Genomic DNA, 13,834 nt, shown 5'->3' with positions numbered 1-13,834 from the left:
AAAGCTGTTTTCCTTGCCTTCACAGTAAATGTAGTAATCACTCTCAATTAACCTATCTTAACTTCAAATCTATACAATAAAACAAAGCCTTACAGTAAAGTTAAATTGCTATAGTAGGCAGTCAAAATATGTGGGCAGAAATGTCCATCGATGGATGAATGGATAAAGAAGATGTGGTATATATATATATATATATATATATATATATATATATATATATACACACACACACACACACACACACACACACATACTTGGCAGTCAAAAAGAATGAAATCTTGCATCTACGTGGATGGAACTGGAGGGTATTATGCTAAGTGAAATTAGAGAAAGACAAATATCATATGACTGCACTCATATGAGGAATTTAAGATACTAAACAGATGAACATAAGGGAAGCAAAAAGAATATAAAAACAGGGAGGGGGACAAAACAGAAGAGACTCTTAAATATGGAGAACAAACAGAGGGTTGTTGGAGGGGTTGTGGGAGGTGGGGTGCGCTAAATGGCTAAGGGGCATTAAGGAATCTACTCCTGAAATCATTGTTACACTGTATGCTAACTAACTCGGATATAAATCAAATAATAAATAAGTTAAAAAATTAAAAAAAAAATAAAGTATGTAGGCAGGAGTAAGGAAAAATGTTTATAGTACTTTTTTTTTCCATATTCCGTAAGAATACTTCATAAGAGTATTTACTTTTACTTACTAATTTATAAGAAGATATCTAAAAGTAGTTTGTCTTTCCTAGGGACTGAGAATATAATATTTAATACATCCATTATTACAAAATTCTGAAGTAATAATTTGATTATCCATGAAATTAATCCATATAGGATTTTACTTGTTCTTTTAAGTTCCTTTTATTGCCAGTTGCACAGCATAGGGTTGTAAAATCGGACACCCCCAGTTTAGAGAATCAATAAATACAGCAATAAAAGAGAAAAAAGACTACTAAATTTAGGTTGAGTCCTGGTACTCAAAAAGGTGGTCATCAATATCTGGTATAGTTTAAGAAAAATATAAGTGAGAAAGAATTCATAATATGGCTTTTTAATTATTTGTCTTGAAGTATCATCTTCATGTATCAAAGACAAAATAAATAGTACTAGAAAGTCCACAGTTTGCTATGTTAAAGGAATTCAGTTTTTCCTAAATTTTAAAATCTGCCATTAAAAGTAAAGTGATTGTTACAGGGGTCAGAATATTGAGAGGTAATGTGACATTTTTCTCAGCAGTAGTGAATAAATAATTAGTTTGAAGTGGGCAGCTAGAATTACAGGTAGAATTACAACACTGAACATATAGAGAAGTCGTATAACTAATGATTAAAAATTAGAATTTGGAGTCAGACAGATCTAGATTCTGTTACTGGTTTCTGCCACTTAGTAGATGTGTGACTTTGAGCAAGTCATTTAACCTCACTGAGTTTCCATAATATAAGGTAAGGATAGTAATACCTGTCTATTAAGTATGTCAGTGCCTTCCAACAAAAGACCACCAGGAACATACCGTAGTTGAACAGTTTGATGTGGTAGTTTTAAAATCTGAAAATCCCTAACAGTTACCCCAAATACACAAGGTAAATTAGTGTGCAGCAGGCACCTGTAAACCCTATGTTCACATAAGAAGTAGTATCCTGGTGGTGGGAGTTTGGGGAACATAAATATCATTCATTACAACAGAAGTGAGTCAGTTTTATGTCCCTTAAAATGGACAAATTCCTTGGGGCTCCTGGGTGGCTCAGTCAGTTAAGCGTCCAACGTCAGCTCAGGTCATGATCTCACAGCTCATGAGTTCGAGCCCCACATCGGGCTCTGTGCTGACAGCTCAGAGCGTGGATGGAGCCTGCTTTGGATTCTGTGTCTCACTCTCTCTGCCCCTCCCTGGTGGGGAGTTTGGGCTAATATAAGTATCATTCATTATGACAGAAGTGAGTCAGTTTTATGTTCCTTAAAATGGACAAATTCCTTGGCTGAAGTTAAAACAGTTTCTGCAAACTAGGCTGAAGTGTCTCCGAAGAGAACAAGCTCTGACTATCAGAAACAGGATAGCCCCAGTATTAGTGTCTTTCTGATTGAATAGGCCTTGATGATGGGATTGTAATGACATCAGCAGAAGCATTTTGATGATGTCAGATCAAGGAACATTTTTTTCACAAGGCTCAGAGCTGAGATATAATATGATACAATGGGCCATTAAAAGAGAAGCTACCTTCTGACATATTTAAAGGAATATTAAATTTTTTCAGATCAGACAGAGGATAATGGATTCAGTGATCTGTTAAATTTAAAATAGTAGCTAAAGGGGCACCTAGATGGCTCAGTTGGTTAAGCGTCCGACTTTGGCTGAGGTCATGATCTCATGGTTTGTGAATTCAAGCCCCACACTGGGCTCTGTGCTTGCTGTCAGTGCAGAGCCTGCTTCAGATCCTCTGCCCCCCCCCCCCAACTCTGGGCCTCCCTCACCCGTGATCTTTTTCTCTCCCAAAAAAATAAATAAATAAACTTAAAAAAAAGAGTAGCTCTGGTCCAGAAAAACCTATGAGTTTTGTTTTTCCTTAAGTGACAAAATGAGATCTTAGGGAGTCAAAAACAATAGGATAAAGATGAGAAATCACATTAGTTGTAATAGACAGGACTGGTGGTGATTAGTAATAAAGGGATAGATAGAAAAGACTACTGAAGAATCAGAAAATTAATCTTGGAAAAAGCTGTTCATTTTTGAAGTCTGTATCTTCTGGAGAATCCCTCAGAAGGAACGGATGTATAGTAGTTTGAAGGATGTGATGTATGTCGTTCTAAGTTAGGAAATGTGAATCTACTGAACAACACCTTGAAATTTTACTGCTAAATCAGTTGTTAATACCTTATCAATTCCTTTCTACGTGATACTCAGTGACAAATTTTCTCTGGTGGCATCTTTTCCAGAAGAACAAAACCCCACAGATTTTAAATCATTCAGAAGCTTCTTTGGTGAATGTTTTCAAAATGCAGCTCGTACTTGTTTGTGATAAAGTTGCAAATCTCTTAAAGTATTCATTCATATCAGCTGGGCAAAGGTTAGAACCTAAGATTTAAACTGAAATTCCCACTTGTAAAAGGTAGTCTGTTATTAACTCCTAAGGAGATAACTTGTGGGTCCAAAAGAGGATTTATCTTACTGCTATCAAGGCTCTTCTGCTATCAAGCATTACCATACTTAGGGCTGTGGAAGTTTGAGGGTTTTTAAGTGCTTTGATGATTATAGTTTTAGAATCCATTTACTCCCTTGTTTTGTTTTGTTTTGTTTTGTTTTGTTTTGTTTTGAAGTAAGAAAACAGTAAACATGGTTGGTATTCAATTTTTTAGCATTCCACTTGTGGGGTTCTTTGCCCCGTTTTTTTGGTCTGTTAAAACTTTTAATTTAGACCAGGGATATTTTCTTTTATTATTAATATTCAGGTATAATTGATGTACAGCATTATATAATCATGTGATATTTGCATGTATTGCAAAGTGATCACTGCAGTATGTTTAGTTAACATCTGTCACCACACATAGTTACATAATTTTTTCTCTTGTGATGAGAACTTTTAAGACCTCTCTTAAGCAATTTTCAGATGCACAATGTAGTATTAACTATACTTACCATGCTGTACGTTACCTCCCCATGACTTAATTATTTTATACTGGAAATGTATACATACTTTTGACCACCTTTACCTATTTCTCCCACCCTGCCAACCCTCTGCTTCTGGCAAGCATCATCTTTTCTCTTCTCTGTTAATTATGAGCTCAGTTTGTTTAAATTCCACATATAAGTGAGCCTGGTGGCTCAGTCGGTTAACTGTCCAACTCTTGATTACATCTCAGGTCATGATCTGACAGCGCAGAGCCTGCTTGGGATTCTCTCTCTCCCTGTCTACTCTTTACCTACTCATTCTCTCTATCTTTCTCTCTCAATAAAAACATTTTAAAAAATATAAGTGAGATCATACAGTATTTGTCTTCCTCTGATTTCACATAGCATAATGCTGTGTCAGTCCATGTTGTCACAAATGACAAGATTTCTTTTTTTTTGACTGCTTAATATTTGTTCTCCTCATTTTTCTTGAAGTTTGTGGATGATAAGGACAGTGGAGAGTATGAGTAAGATATAAAATTTATGGAATTCTTCAATAATAATACCAGTGAATGTGTGGTCCCGTTACTAGAGAATAAATTGGGATTTCCCCACTCAGGAATACAAAATCTAGTAATTTTTCCCCACCGTTACAGCATAGCTCTTTAGCATTGTAAGCCTCAGTCTGCCCTAAAAATAAACAATAACCAGAACAAATTGATTGCTCATTTGGAGGTATTTAAAAGTGTACTTCATTGTTTGGTCTGTAGCCATGCTTTTTTTTTTTTTTTTTTTTTAAGGAACAGGACATCTGTATTTTTTTTTTTTTAACGTTTGTTTTGAGAGAGAGAGTGAGCAAGCAGAGGAGGTGCAGAGAGAGAGAAAGACAGAGGATCCCCAGCAGTCTCCGTGCTGTCAGCACAGCCTGATTCAGGGCTCGAACTCACAGACCGTGCGATCATAACCTGAGCTGAAACCAAGAGTCGGACACTTAACCAACTGAGCCACCCAGGTGCCCTGGTCTATATCCAGGTTTTACCAGGGTTGTGTCAGTGACAGCAAAGGCACACATTGGAAATATCCACGGCAGTACCTTTTAAAATCCCCACTCCAGTGTTGCATAGTGTTGATGCATCTCAAGTGAACAGTCTTGTTTATGTCAGAAGCTCCCCCCAAAATGGCCACTTGCAGCTCCAAATTGTCATTGGTAGAATTGTGTCAGCTGAGAGATAAGTGTACTAGTTGGTGTTACAGAGAAGAAACATAAAGGAAGCAGATGTTTGACCTAGAAGAGATGGCAGTTTTGGATTGAGACAACCTGTTGAGAATTATGATGGTCCATAAGAATAATGCTTGTGTAACTTTTTATTTCAGGGCTTGGCTAAAGGACAGTTGTCATTGATCAGGAACCAGACAAAACCTGATTCTGGGCATATGAAAGTAAGCAGAGCAGTGTTCAGGGAAACAAAGACAAAATTGAAAAAATATTTATATGGTTTTCCCTTTTTAAAACCTCTTCATTGAAAAAAGTTTTCTTTTCACTGAAATACAAACTTACAAAGGGGCACCTGGGTGACACAGTAGCTAAGTGTCCAACTCTTGATCTCAGCTCAGGTCTCTATCTCAGGGTCGTGAGTTCAAGCCCTGCATTAGGCTCCATGCTAGGTGTGAAGCCTACTTAAAACAAAAGAAGAGAAAAAGAAATACAACTTACATATAAAATTCACCCATAAAAGTGTATACTTCAGTGGCTGTTAGTGTATTCAGAAAGTTGTGCAACCACCCCCCACAGTCTAAGTTTATAACCTTTTATTTTATTTTACTTTATTTTATCATTTTATTTTTTTTTTTTTGGTTTTGTTTTTGTTTTTGTTTTTTTAATGACGGTCTCCGCAGTGCGCCTGCGCACCACGAAGCCGCCTCATTTTATTTTATTTTTGAGAGAGAGAGAGCACAAGCAGAAGGGGGACAGAGAGAGAGAGAGCACGAGAGAATCTGAAGCAGGCTCCAGGCTCCAAGCTGTCAGCTCAGAACCAGAAGCAGGGCTCAAACCCATGAACCATGAGATCATGACCTGAGCTGAAGTCAGATGCTTAATGACTGAGTCACCCAGGCGCCCCCCCCCACAAGTTTATAACATTTTCATCACCCTAAAAAGAAACCCTGTTAAGCCATATAACTCTTAGCCGTGACTCCCTCCTAGTCTCACCCTAGCCCTAGGCAAATGCAAATACACTTTCTGTAGATTTGCCTATTCTAGGTATTTCATATAAATGGGATCATGCAATATGTGGTCTTTTCTGACTGGCTTCTGTCACTTTCTGTAATATTTTTGGGGGTTTGGGGGGTTTTTTTTGTCTTTTTTTATGTTTATTTTTGAAAGTGAGTGCATGAGTGAGAGAGGGGACAGAGTATCCTAAGCAGGCTCCTTGCTGACAGCAGAGAGCCCGATGTGGGCCTCAAACTCATGAACCATTAGATCATGCATGACCTGAGCCAAAGTCAGACTGAGCCATCCAGGCAGGTGCCCCTATATTTTCAGGGTTCATCTATGTCATACCTCTTAGAGGTATCTTACTGATACCTGTTTTAAGAGGAAACATCTACTAGATGTATCTTATACTGCATTTTAGTTCTTCTTGACCAGCATTTTAAGCAAACTCTTGACAATGCTAGAATCAGTCCAGAGCAGAGTGGGTTTTATTTCCACCTCACCAAGACTGCACTACCTCCTAGAAGTAGTGTAATCTGATTGTGAGGAGCAAATGTCAGATCAGTCTTCCTGACTTGCCCTAGTCACAACCTCCAGTCTTTATTTGCAGGTCTTTGCCTGTAACCTTTAATATTGCCAGCACTCTGAATAACTGCAGAATACTACTATAAAGTAGATTTTTCTGTGTGTGTCCATGGTGATCAGGTCCAAATACTGGGAATTTTCCAGTTTTTATCCTAGGACAGATTGAAATGTTAATGTTTAGTTCCCTTTAAGGAAAAAGTGAGAATGGGGAAATATTGACAAGTGAACTTTTCTTAAACAGAATCAACAATATCAGGTCTCCTAAGCTGTATTAAAAACAAATCAAAAAGGGATACCTGGGTGGTCGACTTCCACTCAGGTCATGATCTCTGGGTTCATGAGTTTTGAGCCCCACATCAGGCTTGCTGCTGTCAGCGCTGTTGCTCTGTATCCCCTGTCTCCCTATCTCTCTGCCCCTCCCCCACTTATACATGCATGCTCTCTCAAAAATAAATCTTAAAAAAAAAAATCAGAAGGATTTGGAATAAGTTGGATAAGTAGGCATAAGGAAAAGCATAAACGTCTTTGATAGTAAGGGAAAGAGAAAAAGACAAAGCAGGCACTGGGGCACCTGGGTGGTTCAGTCATTTGAGCCTCTGACTCTTGATTTCAGCTCAGGCCATTATCTCAGGGTTGTGGAATTGAGCCCCATGTCGGGGCTGAGCATGAAACCTGCTTGAGACTCTCTTATCTGCCCCTTTACCACTCACACACCTGTGTGTGTGCGTGCGCTCTCTCTCTCTCTCTCTCTCTCTCTCAAAAAAAAAAAAAGAAAGAAAGAAAGAAAAAGGCATGCGCAGAAATGCTAAACACACCAGTAAGGGTAAGGTTGAGGGGTGAGGAGGAGGTGTGCAGGAAGAATATGGATGCAGTTAGGGATGAATGTAAATGCACATAGTCCTGTCTCCTTTCAAAAATTTTATCAGTGTATTAGAACATAGTATAATAATTGGTGTTCTTGATGATTGCTATGAGTCATCAAGAAACAAATTATATTAGTATTCTTTTTTTAAGAAGTCAAGGCAAATTGTCACAAATTTTCTAGCACAGATCCCTTACTAAAGTAAGTTTGGATGCCTCAAAAGGGATTAGGTTATATTTTTTTTTTTTGGAAAATTTTATTTAAGTGGAAAATGTATTCATTTCCTAGTAATGTCAACTAATTCAAGTGTTCCAAAGGGGAAAATTGAAGTACTGGATTCTAAGTTTTCATCAGAAGGAAATTTCATTCTGTCTATTAACAGATGATATTTATTAAATATCCACATGTATATTGTATTATGCAAACTTACAATTAGTTCAGTTCAGCTTTCACTAAAATATTGCAAGCAAAAGCATGCTTGCTCTTAAAACTTCAGCAAGCTCAGGTTTTTCATTTGGTGAAACAGCATACAATAAATACATTGACAAATTCAGTCTCTGATTTGAACAGGCTAGGTTGTTTGATCTCCCCTCCCACTAAAAACAGCAATGTGGGTTTTGTTTTTTTTTTTCTTAAGTTACCTTGAAAGTATTTGAAAGGATAATTAGGGACCTACCAGGTTAAATTTGGGATGGAGGGAGCACAACCCAGAGAGGTAAGTGGATGTCAGAGCACTAAAACTGGTTGTTTCCTAAGACATTTGTCAGAACACAAATTGGCTTTGGTTCATCAACTAAAAGAGCAAGGCAAATAGAAGTTAAGGCCCAGAGCATGTTAAAGTTGTGAAGTCTTAGAAAAGTTTCTCTACACTAAGTAGGGACCCCAAAGGACTTTCCCACTACAACTAAACCTGTTCCCCTTCCTCCAGTCTCCAGGGGACTGACTGTAGAAACAGCTGCCTTGGCAGTGAGCAAACCAGAAGATGGAAAGGAAAAGGGGTAAAAAACATATCCCTGAGAAGTTGTGGCCAGTGACCAGCCTTCTTGCAGATTTAGATCCCGATTATTCCTTGCACCAGGAGGCCAGGGAATTTCATTGAATTTGTTTAAGTAGTGCCCTCCAGGAACCTAGCAGAAGAAGCAAACAAAGCTTCCCTGGAACAGGGTATATGCATCTTCACCTAAGCAAATCATTCCTCTACAAGTCCTTTTCAAGGGCCGTAACCACTGTGAAAAACAACCAGGGCACACAAGGAAACACGGCAGAAAGATAACCAACAGGAAAACAAAAACAGGCAGCAGAAATAAATTGGTGTAGTTTTCACGCACAGGTATAAATATGCTTACTAGGTTTAATGAAATAAACAAGTTTGAACAATAATTACAGACAACAGTATACTATAAAAAACTTGTAGCACATTTGAGGGGATAAAATAGAACTTCTAGAAAAGAAAAAAGTAACCAAAATAATTCTGTCAACCTTTTAGCAGCATATTGGATTTTGCAGAAGAGAGAATTGATGAATCAGAAGATAAATTTAAACAAATCACCTGAATGCTACCCAGAGAGAGACTGTATTGTATTTTAGGGTCCTCCAGAGAAACAGAACCAATAGGTATATATAGGTATATAGAAGGAGATATCTTAGGAGGGACTCAGTCACGTATTTATGGTGGCTAAGTCCCACAGTCCACCATCTGCCAGCTAGACCTGGAAAGCCGGTGGTGTCATTCCAATACAAATCTTGAAAGTCTGAGAACTGGAGGGTTGATGGTATAAGTCCCAAGTCCAAAGGCCCATGAACTGGAAGTGCTGGTGTCCAAGAACAGGAGAAAATGGATACCCCAGCTCAAGGAGAGAGAGCAAATTTACTCTTCTGACTTTTTGTTCTATTCTGGCCTCAACAGATTGGATGATACCCCACTGTGGTGGAGTATCTTCTTTACTTAGTCTACCAATTCAAATGCTAGTCTTTCCAGAAATGTTCTTAACAGACACACCCAGGAATAATGGTTTACCAGCTATCTAGGCATCCCTTAGCCCAGTAAAGTTGATACACAAAATTAACCTTCACAGTGACAATGGTAGAAACTACAGTGGAGAAGAGGATAAGGGTTATGGAAATGCAAACAGAGGTTTGATGACATCCTAAGAAGAGAAGAGAGAATGAGAATTTTCTAAAATTGATGAAAGACATCAATCCATAGATTCGAGGCCAGCAAATCTCAAATAGGAACAATAAAAATACAAACCTAGATGTATTACAGACAAAATTTAGAAAATAATAAGACAAAACAAGACATTATCTTCAGAAGTATGACGTTTTAATAGCATCAGAAACCAGTGAGATAATATCCTCAATGTGCTAAAAGAAAATAACGGCCAGTCTAGATGTCTACACACAGTAAAAATAGCTCTTGACAATGAAACTGAAATAATAGATATTTTCAAAGAAACAGAAACAGGATTCATCAGCAAAACCTCACAAAAGAAAATTCTTAAGGACAGACTTCAGGCAGACACAAAGTGAACACAGATGGAAGGTCTAATATAAGAAGGAATGAAGAGTGAAGGAAGAAGTGAATGGGCAAATGTAGGTAAATGCTGCTTGCATAAAAGAGTAACAATAATTTATTGAATCTTATTATTGAATCTCAATAATTCATAAGTTGCAGAATAAGATTGTGTGGAAATTGGATTTAAACTGTCCTAAGATCCTTAATGTTCAAAAGTTTTGTTTAGGGGCGCCTGGGTGGCACAGTCGGTTAAGTGTCCGACTTCAGCCAGGTCACGATCTCGCGGTCTGTGAGTTCGAGCCCCGCGTCGGGCTCTGGGCTGATGGCTCAGAGCCTGGAGCCTGTTTCCGATTCTGTGTCTCCCTCTCTCTCTGTCCCTCCCCCGTTCATGCTCTGTCTCTCTCTGTCCCAAAAATAAATAAACGTTGAAAAAAAAATTTATAATAAAAAAAGTTTTGTTTAACTGAGACTTTGATAATTATGTGTCTAATTTCTTTTTTTTTTAATTTTTTTTTCAACGTTTTAATTGAATCGGAAACAGGCTCCAGGCTCTGAGCCATCAGCCCAGAGCCTGATGTGGGGCTCGAACTCACGGACCGTGAGATCGTGACCTGGCTGAAGTTGGATGCTTAACCGACTGCGCCACCCAGGCGCCCCATGTCTAATTTCTAAAGTAACCAGTAAAAAAGGGGGAAGGATTATGTAATTTCCAAACTAATAGAGAGGGGGGAATAGAATGATTATTAACCATTTATGTTTAGCAAGCTCATTTTAAAATGTATAGAGAAATGCAAAGGGCCAAGAATAGCCAAGTTATTCAGGAAGCAAATGAACAAGATGAGAAGACTTGCTGGTCTACCTGATACCAAGATTTAAAAAGCTCTAGTAACTAAAGATTGGCATTAATATAAGTTGAGACTAATAGAGAACCTGGAAACAGACCCATGCATGAGAGCACTTAGAGCACTGCAGAGCAGAGAAGAAAAGACAGACTTCGATAAATGTGGTTGATTATGAAATCAGCTCCAAGTGGATTAAAGAAAAGATCTAGGGGCACCTGGGTGACTCAGTCCATTGTGTCCAACTCTGGATTTCGGCTCGGGTTATGATCTTACAGTTTGTGAGATCGAGTCTGTGAGATCTACATGGACAGTGCCGAAACTGCTTTGGATTCTCTTGCTCTCTGCCCCCCCCCACACCCCCCCCCCCACAAACACACTCACACTTGCTTTCTCTCAAAATAAATCAACTTAAAAAAAATAATAAAAAGACCTAAATGTCAAAGGCAAAACAAAAATTTTTCATAAGATAATTTGAAATAAGGAAGAATTTTTATTTTTATTCTTTTAAGGTTTTATTTTTAAGTAATCTCTATACCCAGCATGGGACTCAAATTCACAACCCTGAGATGAACAGTTTCTCACTCCACCAACTGAGCCAGCCAGGGGCCCCAGGACTCTTAAAAATAAGACCAAAAAGCCACAGCCATAAAGGAAAATACTATTTTTAGGGGCACCTGGGTGGCTCAGTCAGTTAAGCGTCCAACTTTGGCTCAGGTCATGAGCTCATGGTTCACGAGTTCAAGCCACACATCAGGCTCTGTGCTGACAGCTCAGAGCCTGGAGCCTGCTTTGGATTCTGTGTCTCCCTTTCTCTCTGCCCCTCCCCTGCTCATGCTCGCTCGCTCTCTCTCAAAAATAAATAAAAACATTAAAAAAATTTTTAATGTTAAAACTCTTGACATACATAGTAATCCTATTTTTAAAAAATAATAAAAATAAAATTTAAATGTTTGGTCATCAGAAGAGTAAAAAGATAAGCCATGGAAGAGGCAAAAATATTTGTAACCTGTATTACTGAAATACGAAGGAAAAAAAAAAACTCATAGTAAAAAGCAAACAACTGAATAACAAGCCTCAAACAGGCATTTCACCCACCACGGGGTTCAGTATATATATGAAAAAGTGCTCAACCTCATTGGTAGTACGGGAAATAAAACACAAACCACAAATGAAATATTGCTACACACCCACCAAATTAGCAAAATTTTAAAAATCTGACAGTACCATGTGTTGATGAGGTATAGAATGACCTAACTCTCATACACTGGAAATAGTGATGTAAATTTAGTACTATCACTTTGGAAAAGAGTTTAGCACTTTCTAATGAAGTCAGATAAACGTAGCCTATGATCTAGCGATTTCATTCCTAAGTATAGGTATCCTAGAAAAGGCATGCATGTATGTATTGTGTATTAAGTTACTTGTACAAGAATACCCACAGCAGCATTGTTCATAATAGCCTGGCACTGCCCATCATTAAGAGTGAAATGGATAGATTATGAATATTACAAACTGTTTAAGCTTCATAATACTGAAGGAAAGAGGAGATAAGAATACATATAGTGTAACTCAATTTATATAAAGCTTGCAGGCAGTAACAGTAAACTGTATGTTGATGGTGAGGGTTGCCAATTACCCTTAAAGGGCATGATAGTAAATATTTTAGACTTAGCTGCCACATGGCCTCTGTCATAACTGCAGTTATTCCACTCTGCCACTGTGGTGTAAAAGCAGCCCTAGATGGTTCATGGCTGTGTTCCAGCAAGAACCAACCTCTAGTTTATAGGTACATGTGTTGGAGATAAAATTACTTTTAAAAGGAAGAGGGACAAGAAAAAAGGGAATGAAATAATGATAAAAAAAAAAAAAAAAAAAGACAGGAGAGTGGTTACCTCTTGGAAGGAAGGGTTTGTGATTAGGGAGGGGTAAATGGGGACTTCTAGGATGCTGGCATTGTATTAGTGGAACTTGTGTGGAGGTTGCGCAAGGAGGCATTCACTTTATAGCTGTCTTTTTAATTCTACATAAAAATTCTATGTATAGTAAGTCCTATGTCACAATAAAGTTTTCAAAAATAAAGATAGTACTTCCTTAAATGATTGTTGTAACATTATTTAATTTTATGTGAATTTTTGTTTACATTTGAATTTGCTTGTTTCTGAAATTTCTATCAAAGAAACTCCTAAAAGTATTTAAATAGTAATATAAGACTGTTGTCTTACAGTTTCTTTTTAAAGATTTCTTTATATTCTTTGTTTTATGGGCTCGGAGATACAGATTGCAGTTAATAGCTTGGCTTATATATACCAAAGTAGTGACTGCTGTCCTCTTTTTTTTCCTTTTATTCACAGGTTCGGTAGATGAAGGTGTCACTGAAGGGTTACCTACGCTTCAAAACACTTCTAGCACTAATGCTCATGCAGATGATGATGATCGGTTAGTACCAACATAGTCTGTCATTTTCTATAAAGGGGTGTACTTGTGAGGCACCTGGTCGGCTCAGTTGGTTAAGTGTCATATAAGCTGAGGTCATGACCTCACAGTCATGGGATCAAGCTCCAAGTCTGCCTCCATGTTGAGCATGGAACCTGCTTGGGATTCTCTCCCTCCCTCTCCACCTCCCCCACCCCCTTGCACATGCTCTTTCTTGGTCTCTCTCTTTCTCTCTCTGTCTCTCAAAAATAAAATAAACTTTAAAAGGGGGAGGATGTACTTGCAACTGTAAATTCAAACATTTTAACTTGGAATTACATAAGTAGTTTATTGGGTACCTCATTTTCTCTTTCAGAGTAAAGAGGTAGCATTATTACATCATAAAGTAGACCACCTATACAAGGTTTATTCGGCATTTTAAAAAAAATTTTTTTTTCAACGTTTATTTATTTTTGGGACAGAGAGAGACAGAGCATGAACGGGGGAGGGGCAGAGAAAGAGGGAGACACAGAATCGGAAACAGGCTCCAGGCTCCGAGCCATCAGCCCAGAGCCTGACGCGGGGCTCGAACTCACGGACCGCGAGATCGTGACCTGGCTGAAGTCGGACGCTTAACCGACTGCGCCACCCAGGTGCCTCTATTCGGCATTTTAAAACTGCTCAGGCCCATCATTTTTAAATAGTATCTATATCTAGTATCTATCTAAATAATCACTTTTAAGTAGTTTTTTAAATTTTTTTTTACATTTATTTTTTTTGAGAGAGCACAAGTGGGGGAGGG

At 38.1% G+C, this 13,834-nt stretch overlaps 1 protein-coding gene across 5 annotated transcripts in view; it reads left to right on the top strand.

The window, feature by feature from the left end:
- ZBTB44 (zinc finger and BTB domain containing 44) overlaps positions 1 to 13,834 on the top strand; it is a 79,084-nt gene that overhangs the window by 43,200 nt on the left and 22,050 nt on the right. For all 5 annotated transcript variants that reach the window (XM_023239302.2, XM_045038530.1, XM_023239303.2 and 2 more), the window contains one exon: positions 12,972 to 13,056. In XM_023239302.2, the coding sequence (XP_023095070.1) occupies positions 12,972 to 13,056 (85 nt within the window). The remainder of the gene's footprint in view (positions 1 to 12,971; positions 13,057 to 13,834) is intronic.

This window comes from Felis catus, chromosome D1 (genome assembly GCF_018350175.1).
Source record: "Felis catus isolate Fca126 chromosome D1, F.catus_Fca126_mat1.0, whole genome shotgun sequence".
Taxonomy (NCBI): Eukaryota; Metazoa; Chordata; class Mammalia; order Carnivora; family Felidae; genus Felis; species Felis catus.
This window is presented reverse-complemented; position numbering and strand designations above follow the sequence as displayed.